The sequence below is a fragment of the Amblyomma mixtum genome, chromosome 10 (genome assembly GCF_055824585.1).
Source record: "Amblyomma mixtum isolate Tamu chromosome 10, ASM5582458v1, whole genome shotgun sequence".
NCBI classification, from domain to species: Eukaryota; Metazoa; Arthropoda; class Arachnida; order Ixodida; family Ixodidae; genus Amblyomma; species Amblyomma mixtum.
The window spans coordinates 159,056,523-159,078,412 of NC_143021.1; the positions used below are offsets into that span (position 1 = coordinate 159,056,523).

The window sequence follows — 21,890 nt, forward strand, 5'->3', positions numbered from 1 at the left end:
CTGATGCTCTCAGTGCACTTGATGTGCAATGCTGCCACGTGTGGCATAATTGAGCAATTCATTTCCATGCGTCAATTGTCTGTATGTACTATTGCTATGAAAATATTGCGGGACGTGTGTTCTCGGAAAAAGGTTTATTGCAGCTCTACCTTGCTATGTATTCGCTTGGCCGTGTTGCCAGTGGATAGAGCACGCATGTCTCCTCATATATTGACATATTTCAGGAGACTGAATTATGTGACTGCGTTGAAATAATTTTCTTTTCCCTCATACTCATGTCCCGTAAACTTTTAATTGCGATAGTACCGGTGCATTTCTATTTAAATATTTTTTTTTAACCAAGCATTGCCAGAAGCTCCTGTGTCCTGTACTATACATAATTTTGTTTCATGAGCCAAGTGATCCCTGCCCTGTGTAAATTGTTTGCAGATACCTCCTATCGACTGTTGTTGCTACCCGGAGCACATGGGTAGCAGCTCTCGACCTAGATCACAAGGCTTGATCACGCTTCAAGAACTGGTCGAGCTGGATCTAATTCATTCGCAATCGAATTGACTGCATAGCAACTCTGGATCTGCACTGTGTTTGATCTCGACCACCTCTGTTGCCAATGAAGGTGTTCGCACAACATGAGCATCAGTGCTGACAGAGTTGAAGGAGTTCACTGCGGATGCTCTTCTAGCTCCAGGGTATCATCAGTCAGCTGGAGGCTGCTACATTGCAGCTACTCTCAAAATGCTAGTCTCGATGACTCCAGTAATAAGATTCCCCCCCTCCCCCTTGACAGTGTGCTCCTGCCTCCAGGAGACCCGCCTGCAGTTTTTGCGTGGAGCTACCTGGACATTTACAACGCGGCTGGTGAAACGTGCCTTTCGGAAGACAAAGGGCTCCTCATTGTAGACGGGGTTCAGTCCGTTGGCGGGCACCATGCGGGTGCGGAACTCCTTGCGGATGGTGTCCGTGGGCAGGCCGTACATGTCCACCTCAACGTACGTGCCCACCTTCTTGTCCGACAGAAACTGGCCCGAGAGCACTCGCACCGAGCACTGGGCCGCAATCACACCGTCGACGGGCGACTCGGCAAACGGGTCAAAGGTCTTGTCCGCCCGCCGCATGAAGTCGGGTTTCAGCAGATACCTGGGCACACAACATGCAAGCCCCATGTAGCAGCCGAGCAGCGAAATGGCATCCTTTCCTTACATCCCCCATCACTAAGATGGAAAATAAAAGTAATCTTGGTATTATATTACTATATTAATGTCCCCTACTACGGTGCACTTCCGTCTGCACTGCCAGCCATATATGCGGTCGTCTATGTGCATACAGTCTTTGTCAAAAGTAACCTGGCTGCATGTTTTTCTTCTCAGTTGTATATGGAAGCTATTATGCCAGCTCTCAAGCTCTAAATCTCTGTATTGTAAGGAGAACCCCTGTTCTCACCTTCAGAGAACCTTTTGATCTTTAGGGAAGCCGTGAGGGCTCTGTTATACGAATGAGAAGCAAACCATGGAGCCTGGTTACTTTTGACAGAGACAGTACATGGAGAGAATGATCACGGAACTGCCCTGATTCACACTGTCTAGCACATGGCTTTTCACGTTCTTCTGCACACATTAGAGTCATTGGCGTAAAATCGGAGCAGTTTCAGCACCTGGTGCTTTCTGATAAAAATGTTTGCCATTACTGTTGAGCAAGCAGCGTGAATAAAAAGTAGATGCAAACATGCGACTTTCAGCCAGCCTCCAAAAATTTTTCATCTCTCATTTTCTGACAAAGGATGCTGGAAAAATAGGCAAACATTTGTTGGACAAAAAAATTTTTCACTGTCTCTTGGCTCGAAGCCTTTCATTTGGTCTTTCACACAACTCAGACTACCAGAACAAAATCAACAAAATGCAACTTTTGCTAACTGGTGACATGCCAATTTCTCAAATTTCGAAACACCATGATAACAAAATTTGATACTGACTTTTTTGTGGGCACATCAGCTAGCATAATGTGGAAGTGACAATTATTTCCTTCAATTCCTTTATAGCTTTTTGGCACTAAGGGGGTTAAAGAAATTCGTGGACTGCAAAGAAGCTTGCGTTGGCTACCGGGTGCCTTTGTCATACAGGAAACGCTATGGCCAATGCATTAATGAGGAGGACATGATCACAAGATAAGCCAATGCACTGAAGGACATTGCCGGTTTTACAAGAGGCCAAAAAGAAGCTCATGATTGCAGAGTACTGCATTCGCACAGCAACCAGTTTACAAGGGGGATTGTTGAAACAGGAGAGATTCAGCGCTATAGCTCTGACTGCGTGAGTGCTCCAATGCTTGCCTTGCACGATGAAGAATTGAATGGAGCACGAGTGTCGTTAACTTTTTTTTTACTATTTATCATTCACCCTCAGTGTAAGAGCATAGAGCATGTTACAGGCAATCAGAATAAAGCTCATTTGATGAAGCACAGCATGTTTGTGTTGGTGACATCACATAGGACCTTTCCTGTGAATGCACTAAGTGTCAATCACAATCCACGGCAGCAGTCGAACGTTGTGTAAAACTTTATGTTTTGGGAGCAATGCCCACCTCAACAGTGGCAGGCCTCTCTCTCATGTTCTCAACAATGGTGTCGCACCACCACAGGGAGACTTTGCAGCCATGTGAAGCACTTCGCTGTCGGCTGACATCTTCTCTCACATTGCTTGAACAGAACTGCTTCCACTGAAGTGCACCAGAGGGTCACGTCGTTGGCAACAGGCCCAATATGTCATAAATACAGAGTTTCAGGTCTGCCCAATCATTCTCAGGTCTGCCCAAGGACAGGGTTAATTGGAGAGAGACATGGGAGAGGCCTTTGCCCTGCAGTGGGCGTAGCCAGGCTGATGATGATGATGATGTTGGCACCTGACTAGGTGCCAAAGCCAGACGATATTGCCGGGAGCTAAGACAACATGCTGGCGGTGGCCATTGTAGCGGTCCTTGAAGTGCTCTTGAGAAGCAATGGATCACAGGTTGGCAATCCAATGAGCTTCTTCAGCTAAAGACAGGATCTCGGTAATACACAAGTTGTCACTGGGAGAAAATGGCAGGATGGTGTCCAGGGTGTAGCGAGGCGGGTGAGCGTACAAGAGGCAGAACGGACTGAATCCGGTTGTTTCATGGGCATCGGTATTGGAGGCGTATGTGAAGAAGGGCAGTATGGTGCCCCCTTTCTTATGGTCAGAGTCCACACACGTTTCAAGCATGTTGGTGAGTATTCTGTTTAGGTGTTCCGTCAAACCGTTTGTCTGTGGTTGAGGTAGCGTTGAGTGCTGGTAGGTAACCGTGCAGAAACGTAGCAGCTCTTCAACAAATCAGCAGTGAAATGGCGGCCTCAGTCACTGATTACCGCTCGCGGTAGTCTATACCATAAGTCGACAGAGTTAAGAATAAATAGCGACACTTGGTGCGCGGTAACCGATGATAGAGCAGCCGTCTCACAATAACGCGTCACGTAGTGTGCACAGACCAGGGCCCAGCGATTTCCATTTGGGGATTTGGAAAAAGGTCCACGCATATCAATTCGAACCTGCCCGAACGGACTGCTGGGAGGTGTCACACGGTGAAGTGGCTAGTTGGAGTGGAGGTAGGGCGTTTGTAGCACTGACACTGTGTGCAACTGGCCACATATCTTTCTCTCGTGGAACGCCTTTTCGGCCAGTAAAACCACTCATGAGCTCGATGAAGCGTACGAGCCAATCCCAGATATCCGCAGGCAGGGTCGTCGTGCATAACATACAAAATGGAGGAGCTCTGAGTTGTTGGAGCAATGAGCAGGTATCGTGGGCCCTCAAGGGACTGGTTCTTTTTCCATAACAGACCATCGCGGACACAAAAACGGCCTGTAGCTCCCTGGTTGCACGTGGAGGCAAAGAGGGGTTGTAGAGCCAGATGTTCACACTGCTCAGTTTTAAACACATGAACATCAGGAAACTCTGGAACGATGGCTGAGATGTAATGGTCAAAACTGTCACTGTCACAATTGGTTGAGGGAAGCGGCATTTGCGAAAGACAGTCTGCATCGGTGTGTGGCCGCCCGCTCTTGTATACGACATTGAAGTCATCGGGCTGTGAAGGTTGAGGGCCTGTACCAAGAAGGTCGACAGCGATGGCAAAATCTTGAAATGTGTCCGGGATTCCTGCAGTGAAAACAGACCAGAGGTGGGCATTCAAAGGTCCATGCCTGGTAACATTCATTGGTGCCAGGAGCCACTGATAAGGCACCACAAAGTGCATTCTCGTCATGGACGAGAGGTAGCCACTCGTAGTAGCGTTGGTCCTGCTGCGACCTCTGGACGTTGCACGGTCGAGAATACTGAGGCATTCGGTGTGCAGTACAGTCGTTGCATTGAATGCAAAAGGCTCTGCTGGCCGCTGCAGAGAAGTGAATGTGTGGTCACAAGGTGATGTCTGGCAGCGGGAAAATTCCTCTTGAACTATCTGGTGGATAGTGGAGGCAAGATCACTTGCGGAAGCAGTATCAATTGCAGCGACTGTTGTGACTGTCTACGCACCCAAATTTCGGTGTTGTTTGCCGCACCTTCGAGTTCTCAAACGTTCGGCAGTGCTGTGCAGCATCGGCGACGGAGTTCAGGCTGTCCTTGCTTATCAGAAATGTATAGATGTTTTCAGCAAAGCCCTCAAGCAAATGGCCCTCTTCTTCCTCGCAGAAGTCACCAAAGCACTTACAGTGGAACCTCGATTATACGTCCCCCGGTCATGCGACGACCCGCATTTTACGACGAATTTGTGCGGTCCCGGCAAAACCCCCATAGAGACAATGCATTAAAAACCTCGGTTATACGACGCAAATTTTAGAAGGACCCCGCTTCGTACGACGGCTGGCTCGTACCGTCCGTCAAAAAAGGTCATCAGCAAACGCAGGCCGGGATGTACCGTTTTTTCGCGATTCTAAGCACCCCCCTTATTTTCGGAAAAAAATTTCAGAAAAAAAAAACTGCATGCGAATCTAAGCACCCCCGTTTTTGCGGGGAAGAGAGCGTTGCGGAGGCCGCCAAGTGCACTTGCTCTCTTTTTCGTGGAGCCTGTGCAGTCGGAGTCCCAAGGAGGCGCGGCCTGCGTGTTGTTGCGACTGAGAGAAGGATGAAAAGGAAAGCTCACGGGCCCGCCTACTGGCGTGAGCCAAGCCACCACCGCTGCCGAGGAGAGTTAAAAGATCAGAGGAAAGATAAAGAGAAAAGATAAGACGCGCGTCCCAGCAACAGATGCGGCCGCAGGAGCCCACGCTGATGAGAAAACAGATAAGCGGGCGAGGCCGCGCTCGCCCAAGCGAGGTCAGCGGCGTCCACGGCGCTTTTTGTAATGGAAGTAATGGATGCTTGTGCCCCACGGTAACTTCCGACGAAGAGGAAGCGGACAACGATGCAGAGGCTTGCGCTCCCAATCCTAGTTACGCGGACGTGTTGCAGAGCGTCGACAACATCCGGTGCTTTGCTTGCGTGCGCGACGATGTTGGCGACCTACTGCCGGACGTGGCAGCCCTTGAAAGTTGATGCGCCGAGGTTGGGCAAAGGTGCAAAAAAAAAAAAATTACCGATTTTTTTTTAAACGGTAATAAAGATTTTTTTGCAAATCTGTTTCAAATGCTGGGTTTTGTCTTTTTTAATCTGATTGGCGTACTTGCCGCAGGCTTGAAGCCGGTCAACAGTTTTCGGCGCAAGGCCGAGCGCCACTGGCCGCATTCTTTGATTTTCGATTATACGACACCCGGATTATACGACGGTTTCGCGCGGTCCCCAGAACGTCGTATAATCGAGGTTCCACTGTAGTAAGTTCTCCTACAAAGCGTGGCCAGGATGCCAAGGTGTCTTCATCGTTTTCGTAACATGTAAGGGCCGTGTAAGTAAGCGAGAAAACGACGTTCGTTAGAAGATCGTTAGTATCCCACTTGTTACAACGGCTCACTCATTGGTAATGCGTGAGCCACTCGTCCACGTCATCACCGGTTGTGCCCGTGAAGGTGCGAGGTTCATGGTAATGCGGCCAGCAGCTGCTAAGTGCAGGCCTCCACCAAGTTGTTACAAGCACAAAAGCTTTGCTCAAGGTTGGCTCATGCCAGGCGTAGCCTGCTCAGGCTGGTTTACATTTCCTGCAGCTTATTAAGTATTTGGCTGCCTTCATTATTGAACAAGCAGCAGTGATAGCTATGATTTGAGCCCATCCTTAAAATGGGACTCAAGGTTACTCATGAAGGCGATCTTTGTTTAATGAAGCAAGCACAAAAGAAAGAAAGAGGACATGCAACATTTCCTCCTCCCTGCCTCTTTTGGCACCGTTTAAAATAAGATACAGGCCCATAGAACAATAGCCCAGGGTGGCCAAGGTGACCACTACTGGCCCTTGTTCCGTGCAGACTTACAAGCATGCAGCACTGACAGATGCCACATGCATGCGTAACAAAAGACCCAGAGCGCAAACTAAGAGGTCTGAAAAGATTAGTGCTGCTCAAATGGGACAGGACAGGAGAAGGAGAAACACAAACGACAACGCAGGCGCCTGTGTTGTCGTTTGTGTTTCTCCTTCTCCTGTCCTGTCCCATTCGCGCAGTACTAATCTTCTCTGCAGTGAATCAACTAGCCCGCAAGAACGTTCTAAGAGGCCTGATTTTATACTGTTAAAGGGACATTGAAGGCAGAGTGCAGTTGGCCTGTGTCGCTTGAATACAGCACTCGAATGACAAAGATGCTCATTTCGCTGAAGATGGAGCTTTTATAAGCTGGAAAAGGCTGAAAAATGAAGTAGTAATGCCAAAGGTGTCGCCTCGAGTCCCTTAATGCTGGTGTCACTATCACAAGCTAATTTCGCAAGTGAACTGCGGTGTGCTGACACAATTTTTTGGCCACGGATGCCACAGGCCATGTTGTGCCGCCTACCCTTCAGGAGAACTGGAGGGGAAACTCCAGCTCCGCCTTAAGTTTACGACGCGAAAGCGCTAATGAGTTAATGCCCATGCACACGGAATTGGTCATTCTCTATTTTACAATCACAGAATATGCAGGCAGTCCTCACACCACTCCTGGCAGCAGTGGTTAAGCAATGTGCCACAGTCTGTTGCTCTCCCTGAGCAACCACTCATGACCAATTACTAATTTAACCATGGTCGGCAGTTTGCTTACAATCCAGTGGGCAGGTTGTGATGGGATCACATGGTCACACAACCTATACTCCGTTTCATACATAGCAGGCAACGCTGCGGAGGTTGCTGAAGTAGTGCGTCCGCGAAACTATATCACTCCGCCACATATCATTCGTTGTTCTCGTAACTCCGGCCATTGTTTGGATGAATACAAAGAGCGGTATAAAACGATGTAGTAGCCCTGAAAATCACGGTCAAAGCTGTGAGGCACTCAGTGTTCAGGCTCTCTGGCCATAATTTTCGTGGAGAGTGAACTACTTTTCGGGCGCGGATTTAGTAGAAGCGATTCACCCTACCAACCGCACATCATACCGCCACGTGTACTTTTTGCTTCTCGAAATCTCGATGAGTCGCAGGACGAAAATGTTTCAAGAGGTAAAACGAAGTCAAGGATGGGCCAGTCACGGCACTTAAGATTTGTCGCTACGAAATATGTTTGTGTTCGCTTTGGTTCTATGCCGAACTACTTTTTGAGTGCGAACTTAGCCTGCGCGAACAGGCGTTCTAGCTTTGGCAGCGTTGCCTGCTATGTATGAAACGGAGTATAGGTGGCATGCGGGCTACCTGTTTTTTTGCTCATGAAGCCGACAATGCCAATGCCAGATTTCTGCAGGATGGGAGCCCTATACCGTTAACAATGATCATGGCATCTTTTTCAGTGCAGATATCGCAGGTTTGAACTCAGCGCTGGGAGAATTTTCAAATTCAATTTTCTCAACAATGAGTGCGTCTTCCGCTGCCAGACTGACGTCATCGTACCCAGAAAGAGCTACAGAATCGGTTTCTACCAAGAACAAAAAGTGAATGGAGGTATCCTCAGGGTCCCTTCAAAGACGGGCACCCTCGGCCAGCTGAGCAAATGCCCAGACCCACAGCCCCCGACCGAGCACTCACCCGCATCCGCCGTTGTATTCAAACTTGCCCTGGTTCAGCTGCATGGGCAGGTCAGGCGTCTGGAAGTTGAGCGCCACCATCTGGCAGCCGGCATTCCAGAAGATCTGCAACCACCCCCCCACAGATGCTTCAGCAACACACTACTATACGGTGGTCATTCCGTGCATTCGTGAGAGTATTTTTTTCACCCACAGTCACATAGTATATCTTTCTCAAAGCCTCACTTCCTAACACAAGCAGAGAAATTGTTATGTTTCGGACACTTTGAAATTCCAAAAAAACGGCAAAAAAAAAAAAAAAAATTTTCATACTTGTAATAAGGGAGTGATTACTCATTGACGTCCACCCAAGTGCAGCCATACGGCTACAAAGGAAAGCTATACAGCTTTCTCAGAAACTTCGCAGTTAAAGAAAAATTCGTCCTGGTCCGGGATTCAAACCCAGAACCACCGCTTCACCGGACCAGTCGCTCTACCAACTGAGCTAACCGGGACGGCAAGCTTATGGTATGGCAAGAGCGAATTGATCAGTAACTCGAAGTGGGAACAGAGTTCACCAAATGTTTAGGGGAATCCCCCAAGGTGGAGTAGATTAGTAATAAGGGAGTAATTACTCATTGACATCCACCCGAGTGCAGCCATACGACTACAAAGGAAAGCTATACTTTCATACTTGCTGTATCCACTTGTCTGCCTCTTTTTTTATGCTGTCCCAAAGTTTCATTGCTGAAATCAACCAGGAAGTACTCTTAAGAAAATTATTTTGTGAACCACGGCGGCTGTGTATTGCGGGGAAATGCACGAACATTCGGAGCTTTTCTGTGTCGGTTTTCTGACTGGATGCTCAATTTTGAAGCAGATTTATTCACAACTGTTTTATCGATTCTGACCTTGTTTGTTTTGTTGCCTTCCTGGGTCAAGACATTCGCTATTTATCAAATTTTGAACTTTAAATTTCTTGTATCAAATTTTCTTCTGAGTAGATGTGTCAACCCACACTGTCAACCCACCATGATTGCTGAAGGGCGGACTAAGAGCAGTCAAAGTTTCATTTTTCCCGTCACTTCCTTGCACTAGAAAATGAAAAAAAAAAAAAATAAACAAAGAGTTGGTGTTGTAGAAGCAAACTAGATGGCACAGCTTGCCCAGGAGCGCCGACTTAAATTTTCGGCGGCACACTTAAAACTTTGGTCGTATATGTCTGATGGCCCATGGCGTAGTAGCGGAACGGTTAAGCTGCAAGGTTCTGAAAGCTCCTGTAATGTTCACCATAGTGGAGTCTGCCAAACAGGAGCGGGACAAAGGGGGAGGTACTTGCCTTTTCCAGTCCCCTGAAAGACAACGTAAACAACTGTGTTCCTTTAATCTTCTTTGGCTGAATAGAGAGTTGAGCTAGTTGGTACACGATTCTGGCACAAGAAAACGCAGAAAGCATAAACAGAGCTAGCGTCTACTTGCTCTGTCTTTCATCGCTGCGCTGTTTCTTGGATCTAATCTTATTGTCGCTGACGTGAAACCGACTCTGAGAGGTCATCTGTGTTCTAATGTGGCTGCTTGTACAGAAGCAAGGAAAACTGGAGGCATGGCGAAAGAAACGCATCCCAGCAACATCCTACCTCATTAGTGCTCCAAGCACTGCCCGACAGAATGCATCCACAAAAATAAAAAACCGTGGCACTGTATTTTGCACTGCCCTGGAGAAAAAGACCATTACAAAAACCCACCTAGGACTTGCCATACACTGAGAAAAAAGTGTATGTATTTACAATCGTCCCTCTAATCTGGGGGTTTGAAACCAGAACAGCCACCGGACAGAGTGGACCAACTCCGAAATATGCCTAGCTCTGCTCACTCTCTTCTGCAAAACATTTGCGTCATATAAAGTGAAATGACTTCAAAAAACCATAATCCAAAGTGTCTAGGGGAATGCTCTGAGGTGGAGCAGATTGGATACCACACACTATAATTATACACTATTTCAAACCTAGTAAGGCCGTATTCACTCCCTTTTTTATAGGGCAGGATGCCTTTAACACAGGAGTGGCTCACCTGTGGAAGAAAGTTGCTTGAATCAGCCCTTGTTCCTTTGGGGTAGATGCGGCTGAGCTGTCGCTTGTTGTAGCTGTTGGCATGAATCAAGGAATTGAACTGGAACCAACTCACATGCACACCCCCCCTTACCCCCCCCCCGCCCATAAGAATCCTCATTTTTTACATTCAAGAGCTGAGGATAGAGCAAAAAGTGTCCAAATTTCCGAGTGGTCACACCATGTGACACTACAACAGTTCATGCTCAAAAGCAGTGCAAAACAACAGGCCGTAGCAAAGAAGGCAGAAAGCGAGCAGTGCATGTCACCAGCAGAGAGCATCAGAGACTCGAGGCTAAGACAAGTCCGTTTCCTGAGGCAACAGCAGCCGGGAAAACAAAACGAGAGGACACGCGGGAAGAGGAGGGCGCATTCCAACTCCCCCACCCACTTCCCGCCGAGACTGTGGTGGCATCAAGTTGTGAATGTGATCACAAAATGTTTCTTAGCCTTTACGACTTCCAGTCATCCTCATCTGCCTCACTACGCCCACTGCAGGGCAAAGGCCCCTCCCATGTCTCTCCCATCAACCCTGTCCTTCGCCAGTTGCGGCCACCGTATCCCCGCAGTCTTCCTAATCTCATCCGCCCATCTAACTTTCTGCCACCCCCTGCTACGCTTGCCTTCTCTTGGAATCCACTCCGTTACACTCAACAACCAATAAACAACTAGGTGCAACCACGGAATCTGCACAAACCCAGTGTTTTAGAGGTTGCCAAATCATAGGCAGATAAAATTTGAAGAAAAAAAAATAAGTGCATATTTAACGACTACAGCATGTGTTTACAAAACATAATTCTGAAACAGCTGGCATCTGGTTATATTTGGTTTGGTTTGGTTGGTTTTTGAGGAAAGGAAATGGCGCAGTATCTGTCTCACATATCTCAGTGGACACCTGAACCGCGTAAGGGAAGGGAGGAAGGTGGGAGCGAAAGAAGAAAGAGAGAAAGAGGTGCAATAATTTCGACCATCTGGGGATCTTTAATGTGCACTGACATCGCACAGTTGCGTGGTTATACGCAAAAGCCAGCACAGGGAATCCAAACACATGAGGTGTTTAGCACATGGCAAGCACCTGTGCAAACCAAATATGGAAGCTGTGCAGCCAAATCTGTTCATTTAACATAGGCTAATTTACCTCTTCTATGGAACTCACTCAATCACTACACTGTGTTGTCATGAGCACCTGAGCCAAATTACGAGCAGCAGAGAACACACAACCACACATGAAAGCTGGCAGGCCCTTTCAGGTGACTTATTAGAGAGTTTTAGTATAGCATATGTAGACATACGCAAAGGCATAGCGAACACTATAAAATAGCGTCATTGTACTGCGCATGCACCAAACGCTATTTCAAACCGAGGTTTTATGTATGTTCGCGTTACGTATGCTATTTTTTTAATTTAGCGAGCGTGCTCTTGCATACGCCATGAAAAATAGCGTGGTCAATATGGTGGCACCCATGTCACCTGCTTTGGAGAGAAATTGTTCATGTTACTGGGTTTCCAGGCATATTCATTGCCCTTAAATGGGACATGTGATATTCGCTTCGCCTCCTCTCGCCGACAGCAGAACAAATGAGTGATAAACCTGGCCTATTTTAGATTCTGCACAAAAATTCCGCCGTTCCTAACCCTAACACAACACCGCCGACTGTGGATTGGCTTGATTCGGATTTTCATGCCAAGGAAGTCACAGCCTTGCCAAAAGTAGCCATTTCGGCAGTCAGCTGGCCCACGACCGGTCGTAGCTGGCCGTCGCAGTGCTCGTAGCACGACTCAATTGGTGACGCAATGCAACCGGCTATCTATGTGATATGGCTTGGATAAGCTTGTCCAATGCTTTGGCTAAGCGCGAAAAATATGACACAAAACGTTTTTACATTACAACATCAGATGGCACCACTGCAGCCTTGGCTATTGTTGCATTCGGGTTCATCATGATCACCATCAGCCTGACTAGGCCCATTGCAGGGCAATTAACCTATACGCTCTAATTAACCCTGTTCTTCGCCAGTTGCGGCCACTGTATTCTCGCAAATTTCTTAATCTCATCCGCCCACCTAACTTTCTCCTGCCCCCTGCTACGCTTGCTTTCTCTAAGAATCCACCCCGTACCCTTAAGGACCAGCGGTTATCTTGCCTTCGAATTACATGCCCTGCCCAAGCCCATTTCTTCTTCTTGATTTCAACCAGTTTGTTCTCTCACCCACTCCGGACGCTTCCGATCTCTTAACGTTACACCTATCACTCTTCTTTCCATAGCTCGCTGCGTCGTCCTTAACTTAAGCTGAACCCTCTTTGTAGGCCTCCACGTTTCTGCCCCATAGGTGAGTACCGGTAGGATACAGCTGTTGTATACAGCTGTTGTACAGCGTTCGGGTTGTATGGTAAACCAAAAGTGCTCTTGCGACTTCCACAGTAACCTTCAGCTAAATGCTTGCGTATAACGTACGTAACTGCTCGTACGCTATACTAAAAGTCTCTTTTGAAACTTGCACTCTCCTCCATGCCACGCGTCTGCATATGACAGTTAGGAGAAGGCTATTGGTTAGATGTTTTCAGACGTCATGCAGTTGCCATGACCATGGGCAGTCAGCCACATCGCTCCAGCGGATCAGGAAGCTCCACCCCCGGAGAATCTCCGCAAGCGTTGGCGGTGGGGCTGGTGGAGGTGTGCCAACCTTTCAGCATGCAAAGCATGACGAGAGGAGAGGGAAAGGCGAAAAAAGACTCAAATTCAAATTTTGACTACAGATAACTCAGCTTCTAACGAATGCATTAAAAAAATTCTTGCTGGAGAGTATTCGTGAAGTGGCATCCTTTAACATCCCAGGCATACTGGCAAATTTATTCGTAGGCCCTTCCAGAGCCCCTTTAATTGCTGCCTTTTCACGAGTGCTAACCAATGACCATGCTTCTCTACAGAAAAAAAGACCTTATTACTTAAAACTTAGCATCTCAAATACCAGATAACCCACAAGAGTCGCATTAACACCTCTTTTTGGGCTAGTTGGTGCATACTTGAATTAGAGAAAAAATAGTGCAAACCATGCCGCTGCATCAACGAGTGTTTGGGGGACCATGCCCCAAATTTATCAGATATGAAAGATAAGTACGCACATTTGGTTGCGCACGTAGTGAGCTGAGACGGTTGCGAGGCTTGGTTAAACGAGACAAAGATTCTTGGCAAGAGCACGGATAAAACTGCACGTGTTAGTCTGGAGGCGTTCTACATAAAGAAATTTGGCTGTAGGTATGTCAACACTCTATCTTTACCTCTTTTTGCTTCTGAGTTCAATTTTCTAGATTCTGCTATCAAGTAACTGTTCTTTTTATTTTGTGATTTTGGGCTGCCTGCCTGTTTCTGCGTTCCCAGAACCTTTGTTCACCTTCTCATCCATGTCACCCTTCTTTCCCCTTGAAACTTCACCTTACATAAGGTGCTTCCTGGCTTCAATAAAATTTCAGTTGTGAGTTAGCGCTTGTGTCTTGTCCTCGTTCCTTTCTTGAGGTATGCATGGTTTGGCACTATTTTTTCTCTAACAAAAGATTTGCATATACATGATTTTAGTTTCGATACCTGGGCGCCGCCATGTTTGTTTTACTCGAGCGCCACCTACCGCCGACGCCATCTTGGACTGATAATTTGCAGCCTGTGGGCTGCAGACGAAGCAGCGTGCGATCTCTGAAAGTGTCATTCGCCCGTTTTATTCCTGTCAAGCCTAGAAATTCTGGGTGGGCGTTCGCCTCGTGTCCATCCTCGTGTGTGCTATGCCATTAGCTCCTGCAATAACCAACTGGGAGCAGGCGACCATTCCTCGACGCAGCGAGCGATCAGCATCGGTGAGTGCCATGCTCGCAGTTGGCACATGTAGTTTTTGTCGCCGGTTGCATGTAGGGCAAATGTGGCACGGTGTTGCATGTTAGAAAAACGAAAGCAAAATGTGTTGAAACACAAGATCGCGGAGAGCAATGAATATCTAGTTTTTCGTGGAGCGCAGTTTTTCATGAACGCTTTCGCTGCCTGCTTGGACATGGCGAGTGTGACAGTTTAGATGCTGAGCTTGCGACAGAGTACCCCGTTTACAAACTGAACATTTTGGAAACAGCGAGTACATGACCGAAACGAATCCACTTCTGATGATTAGAATGTTTGTTTGCGGAAATACGCGCGATGAAATTGAAATTCGGCCCCTCCTGCCGCTTGCGTAGGGCTGTTCGTACTACGAACGATACAAGCCTGTTGACTGAAAGCAATTCGCATTCTCGCCTTCTCCGCTCCCGCCAGTACTCACTGATGCACAAATACCAGAAAATGTGCAATTACACGATCTAATAGGTTGTACGCTAATGGAACGCTATTACCACTTACTGACAGGCAGAATCGCCGCACCTGTGTTGAGAATTCCAATCTGAATCGGGTCGGGGCACTGCTCAAGTCGCTGCGTTTGTTGTATCTCTGGCACGGTTATGCATAGTGTAGATTTTTTTTACAGTGCATTCGATGCGATTTGAGCCGAATAATTTATTACAATGCGTGGCAGAGTTTACCGTCCTGTGCATGCCGTGTATTTTTTCATCTTACGTTGTCATGGCTGCATTTTTCCTCACTTTGCAGTTGGGTAAAAGTTCATGTCGCCGCTTCTATTCATGCCATGCTGTGCAAATTAAATTAGTATTTTTGCACTAACGATATGTTTATTTTTTTCAGGTGGCGATCCCCACACCCTCCCGATATTGACGATCATGTGTGGCGGCGAAATGAAGTTGTGGCCAAATTTGTGAAGTCCTCACATAGAGTACTGCTGAATTAAAAGAACTCTGCCAAGGCCGTCAACTACTTGATCTCTTAAAATTATGCACAGATTATAGTTTGGTAACACAGGCGCTGCGCTTCGTGCCGCGCCCGATATTGGGCACAGGCAGTGGGCTTGTTTCTGTCTGGATTTTGTTCACAAAGTGTGCTAACGTTTAAGATTTTTGTTGGCGCAAGTATTTTTTGTTCCACAACTACACCCACTGCCAATGTAACTCGGGACCGGCGGAAAAGCGGTGAAGAAATGGACACCGCAGACGTGCTGAGACCTTCACATAACATGGTGCGCGTACATACTGGCGGCGTTTGTTTTTTTCTACTTTCGTCGACTATTTCCGCAACCGACAATAAAACAATGATGTCTAGAAGACGTTGGTGTTTCGTACAACATTGCTGTTTTTGTTGTACGGACGCAAACACGCGCTTGACCGGTAGCTAAGCAGCCGCGGACGTTGCTCCGCGCGCCGGATTATCAGCCCAGGGGAGGACGGCAACAGTGGGGTGTCGCGCAGCGCACGTGTTTGAGAGTATTTCTCCCCCTCCTGCCCGCTCTTCGTAAAATGATGTATAGGTAGATTAAATTTTTCTTCATATTGCGCTTCGTTATTTAATACATTTGACTGACAGCTGCTAATGCAGTCTGAAAAACTCAACTGAACACTTCTGGACTCGGCATCATCAAGCGGGTAGCTTGAAAACTGCTCATTAATGTCTGACAGTTGTGCCCTGCTTGCTCAGCAACTGAGTCACTCAGCAGGGCAGTGACATCAGCAAACTGGAGGTTACTAAGGTGCTCTCCCTTACCTTGTGAACAGATGCCACATTACAGGAAAGCAAGACCTTGTGTGAAAGGTGTTAGGACAGTGTGGCGGCAGGGGGTCTAGTTCCGGGTGATGTCACGAGAGGGCGCTAGTGGATCGCCAAGTCATCATCATCATGAGGGGGAGCGGCGGCGGCGGGAAGAGGGGAGAAGGGCAATAAAGGTTGTTGGCGTGGCGCCCGTGTGTTGGGGAGTTGTGCGGGTGTGTCACTGCTGAGGCGTGACAAAGGATACTTGACAAACTCAATGGCCTGAGACTTGAGACAGCCGAGGGCAGCAGTCTCGGCGAACGAGGACATGTTGAAGTGGATGGCCCGCTCCTCGGCCACGTCAAAGCCCTGGAACTTGACCGGCTGCGCGTAGTTGACCAGCGACGAGAGCACCGGGTGCACGTGCACCGTGGCCCCCGTGTACTGGTAGTGGGCCATGGCTAGCTGCTCCTCCAGCTGGGCCTCCACCTGGTGACCAGGGACCAAGTGACCCAGCCATCCACCCACTCGGAGGGGGAAGAAGCCTGCCTTACCTTCTTTTCTGCACACGGAGAGAAAGAGAGGAGAGAAGAGGTGTGAATGTTGCACCCAAAGCATGCCCTGCTCGTGTCTCAACTACTTTGAAACGTAATTAAATAGTTTTTAGGTGCAAAAAACAGGCAAGACACATGGGTAGGTGACCGGACGAAGCGCCAACTTCCAACTGATTTTCATGCATGCATGAACCGTACTTGTACAGCTTGTCGTCATGTGCGCAGGCGGCTCACCTAAAGCTCAGGAACGACACGATAAGGCTCGCTCCAGGAATTTCTTTTCACTGTTATACGATTGATGTGTCGCTTGCGCACATGTTGCCTTTCTTTTTGATAAAAAACGCTTCTGTCAACTCCCTAGCATTAGTATCATTGCTTTTGCCCAGAATGCGCACATCAGTGAAGCATGGCTCACAATTGCGAGACGGGCGCTTCTTAATGTGCTTAGTAAGATGTGTGCCGAACGAGGGAACATGAGAGAAATGTAGAGCAGAACAAGGGAGGAACACATCTAACTAAGCACATTAAGTGCCCGTCCCACAATTGTGAGCCATGCTTCACTGATGTGCGCATTCTGGGCAAAAGCAATGATACTAATGCTAGGGAGTTGACAGAAGCGTTTTTTATCAAAAAGAAAGGCAACATGTGCGCAAGCGAGCCAGCCAGCTTGATGTTTTATTTCTAAACTTCCATAATACTTTTCATTAGTTCTCGTTTCAGTCAAATACTGAAACTACTTAGTACTGTTCACAGCTGTTCCATCACCACTAGATGCCAGTGCAATGAGCGACAAATGCTTCGGTTGATCAGAGGCATACATCTGCATGCACTCTCAAGCTATGCCTGCACATTTAGGTAGGGTGCAGGCATATGTCTCAAAGTGTGAAATGGATGATGGCCTTTGTGCACAGCCTTTTGTAATGCCCCCTTTGTAAGCTCAGTTTGAGGCAAGAAGCAAACTTTCACCTTTGTTTTTTTAAAAAACACTCCGTAAATTACCATAGCTTGTGTTTTGCATCTAATCTGGTGAGTTTGATATTAGAGTATTTGACAATGCACAAACAAGTTGATTCAAATGGCCAGTACTTGTATACTCATACCCCCTTCCCACGAAACATGATGTACAGCAAGGCAGCATGCTTTATCCAGCATTTTTCTTCACACACATTACCAGTCTGCATTACCAGTCTGCAGTCTGCAGTCTGCATGCATTGACAACAGAAAAAGTTACTTATTCACTGACAACTGCACATTTTTCAAGGAGATTAAAAACGTAGAAAGTATAGTTCCAGATATAAGCTGCATTACACTGTCGAACTAATGTGGTTACTAGCAAACAGAAGTCCAATCAAAGTTGTACTATGTGTACCCTGCCAACAGAGAAGGCTTTTTTTTTTTACGAGTATCAGCACATTTTCAAATAAGCTGGAATTTTTACAACCTTAAACATTTTAGTCCAACAATTACTTAAAATCTAAGTTCGTAACTAAATGATAACACCACCCACCATGGTGGCTCAGTAGAGTGCTTGGCTAGACAACTGGAGGACCCGGATTCAATCGCCGCTACGGCGGCTGTGTTTCGATGAAGGCAAAATGTAAAAGGTCACCGTATACTGTGCAATGTCAGTGCATGTTAAAGAACTCCAGGTGGCCTAAATTATTTGAAAGCCCTCCACTACGGCGTCTTTCATAGCCCATATGTTGCTTCAGGACATTAAAACCAACAATTTAAATGTTGATAACATCATCACATCTCATTGCACGCTAGATCAGGTAAGATGTGGGCTTAAATACTTCCCTTCATCAGCTGAACTTCTAGCATAATCCGGTGAATTTAATACAAGTATACCTGAGAAGGCAAAAGCGATAAGAACATGTTTAGAGAACACCTGTATTATATGGAATCTATTTATGAGCAAGAATATTAACCCAAACAAATTAGAAGACTTGAAGTTCACCTCATTTCGTACTGCTATTGCCACTGATTCTCAAGCTGAATTACAACCAAAACTGCCATCAGTGCTATGCAGGATTTCTATTCAAAATGGTTCTTGCCTAGCTTTCTACCCCACGGGTTATGACAGAGAACAGTACAGATATGTTGCCCCTGTTCCTTCTGAAGTAAAAGTTGATAATTCAGCGATTCCGTCCATGTCCAGAGCTCTCTGCACATCTTCTCGGTTGAATAAAAATTTGTCTTCATCCAAGTTCTGAACTCAGCACTGCCACCTGTCTGAGCCAGCTACTCTTTCAGTCAGGGATGGCTATCAGTTGGCACACTGAGGTAGAAATGGTTGGCAACAATGCTAGTCCGGCGTGTTCAAGCAAAAATCCTCACGACGAATGAGAATTTAAAGAAGTAACCACCAATAACTTGACCTGTCCCAGACAGCCTAGATGCAAGAATGGCTCATGTGGACAGCTGGCAGAATGTGATATCAGTTTTGCTTCAACGATGATAAATTACACTGATCTGCCTATTTAAATAACATTAAAAGTGTAACACACACATACACACACACACAAAGAAGGCAAAGCTGCTCTGCCCTCATCTTTGCATCTTCAGAAACTGTGTTGAGAGCTGAGGTTGCTCTTAGCTAGTGATGTCAACCTTGTGATTACTCTGCTGACAACTGCTCCACTGTACCAACAATCAGGCGTTAAATCAAACTCAGGAATTTGAGACACAGATTTTGACCTGGCAGATCTATGTCGACACACACACACAATCACCCACAATAGTCACCAACTGCTACTGTCCCCATCCGGAGCCCAGATCAGTCTTGTAAAGACTGTCACAAGTTCTGCATCTTTGCATGGACTACTCTCATCAATCTGATTAACAGATACACTCCTCATGGCTTGATTACTGTCAGATTTCGTAAGGCTACATTAGAAATTCTGAGATCAGTAGCAGTTGACAGATGAAACTTTGCAATTTTCACACGTCAACACACGTGCACTGATATATAAAAATTGCACAAAAAAAAAACAACAAAAAGGTCCTCCGGGGGAATTCTAATGATTTTCTGAGGACGTACTGAAGCTGGACAACAGGACCAAGTGAGTAGAGGCCATACTGAGAACAATGCAACGTCCTCAAAAAAAGATTCTCAGGGAGTCCTGAGGGTGTAGCTGAGTTCTCTGGGATCTTGCTTTACCCACGCCACTGTATAATGTCAGGATTATTTCACTTCTGCATACAGCATACAATACAATGGCAGGGTCTATTGAGAGCTTCCGATGGCCACTAAACTTGCCCCAAAGTTAAGTTCAGTTTCTGATGCAGGACTTCCCACACAAGAGGTAACCAAAGGACACTGAGCGACCGCTGTCAGGTGGCCAGTGAGGCATTTGTGCCCGTTTGCCACAAATGCTGGTGGTGCTCCCACATCGTTCCCAGCATTTTCACAGCTTGATGCAAAAGTGATGCCACCCACAGTACGCGAACATGCATTCACATGATAGACCATGGACTGCTTTTTCACCCGGGGACTTCCAGTCCTCTGGATCCGTGGGCTAAAAAGTGGTCCATTGTCTGTCATGTCACTCCACCGTAAGTAATGAATGGTTCATCAAGCCGACCATGTGCACACATTAATGGCAGCTCTGCTGCGGTCGCTTGGCAACAGGCCGATCAGGGCATGAACAAAAAACAAAGTGTGCACGTGTGCTTCTCTTGAGCATGCTATGCCGCGCTTTGCTGGCAAGCCTCCACTCCAAGTATTGTCCATAACAACATTTAGTGCAGGGAGGGGCAGAGCGCTTTGCAAGACAGTGCTGCATTCTGATGGAGTTGAAACGTAAGGCACACATGTACTGTGTGATGTGAGTGCACATTAAGGGGAGGCGTGGGTCTTGAAATGATTTTAAAAAATTCAAAAAATTTGATTTTGCAAAAATGACACATTCGGGATCAATACACTAAAAGTTCTCGCCTAAAAAGTTTCAAGGTCTAAATTCAACCAACAACTACTAAAGTTTCTATATGATTCGTGTCTACGAAGCCCGGAAATGGTGATTTCAGAGCGAACTGCGGCAGGACTTCGCGCCCATCGCTTCCCATGACCGCATCCCCGATGGCTGCCATCTTGGTTCTGTCTGAAAGCTGGGCCCTTTCCCCACTACCCGGTATTATTCACTAGAGTGAAATATTTTTGAAACGCCTGCATTCGCTGTTTCTTGAGGCCTCTACAGCGAACTCCGAATGGCTTGCACACGCACTCCAAATGCGATTTTCTCAGTTTTGTGTTTTTTGCCAGCATGGCTAGCCTTACGGAAGTTTTTATTATGTTTTTATGGTGCAATCTCAAATAACCTTATACCACTGAATTCAAAAAGAACTAAACTGCAGAGCTATGCTGTCTTTACTTGGCTCGGTGAAACATTTAAAATTTCATGAAACATAATGTCACCTCACAATACTTTGCAATTATGGTGCTTGGACAAAATTTAACATTTTTATATGATGATGTACCTTAACAACAATATAATTAGCATAGCTCCAGATGGTACGTCTCTGGCTACAGCCCAACTTCAATCGAAACCAAAAAATTTAGAAAGAAAGTGTCTTAACAACCCATAAGAATTTAACTGATTAGGGTTCAGTTGTTTTTCTATAATACGGCAACTATTTGAGGCATACTGAAACTAATTATATTTTTGAAAACAGGACGAAGAACCGGATATACGAACCTAATTTCACTACAATATCTTTAATAATAAATATGTTCATTTCAAGGCCCGCATCTCACCTTAAAGAACCACAGCTGGTCGAAACTAACCCAGAGCCTCCACTCTGGCATCTCTCATACACCATGTCACATTGGGACGTTAGACTGCATCATCATCATCATCAGCCTGACTACGCTCACTGCAGGGCAGAGGCCTCTCCCATGTCTCTCCAATTAACCCTGCCATTCGCCAGTTGCGGCCACCGTATCCCCGCAAACTTCTTAATCTCATCCGCCCACCTAACTTTCTGCCGTCCCCTGCTACACCCTTGCCTTCTCTTGGAATCCACTCCGTTACCCTGCATATACCCTACCATACTATACCACGTCTTGTAAAGTGTTTTCTATGAATGTGCAACTACTACAATGCCAGAATATATGACAAGCCTTGCTTGAAATCCCATTGAGTGAATTCATTTCTGCCGATAGCTCACAAGAGACATGAACTGCCTGTGATTTGTCAATGGGCTGAAACACAACCTATTCAAGCACCGAGTGTGGGTCGAATCGTTACCGTGCAATGTCTGCAGACAGTGAAACTCCCACCTCAGATCATTAGTTTTGCTCAAGAAGAAAAACCAACAGTTTCACTGCAAAAAATACGCTAATCGTACCAGGTTAGAAATGCGGGCTAGCTGGCTGTTCATATATTGAAACAGTGCAAAGGACGGAGTGTCTTGTGTCCGTGTCCTTTGCACTGTCTTTAGACACTAATCCTAGACAGAGAACTTGAGGTTATGCAGTTCATTGCTGGTCAAACATTCCAGACAGCTGGAACTAGGGAACTGATACAAACGCAGCCTATGGGCTTTTTCTTACTCATTTAT

General features: G+C 46.6%; 1 protein-coding gene across 1 annotated transcript in view; it reads right to left on the bottom strand.

The window, feature by feature from the left end:
• Positions 1–21,890, bottom strand: part of LOC149327499 (1-phosphatidylinositol 4,5-bisphosphate phosphodiesterase-like) — a 129,864-nt gene that overhangs the window by 47,557 nt on the left and 60,417 nt on the right. Inside the window, 5 exon segments of the mRNA XM_089563975.1 lie at positions 870–1,137; positions 8,081–8,184; positions 10,129–10,201; positions 16,040–16,266; positions 16,269–16,336. Of these exon segments, the coding sequence (XP_089420101.1) occupies positions 870–1,137; positions 8,081–8,184; positions 10,129–10,201; positions 16,040–16,266; positions 16,269–16,336 (740 nt within the window).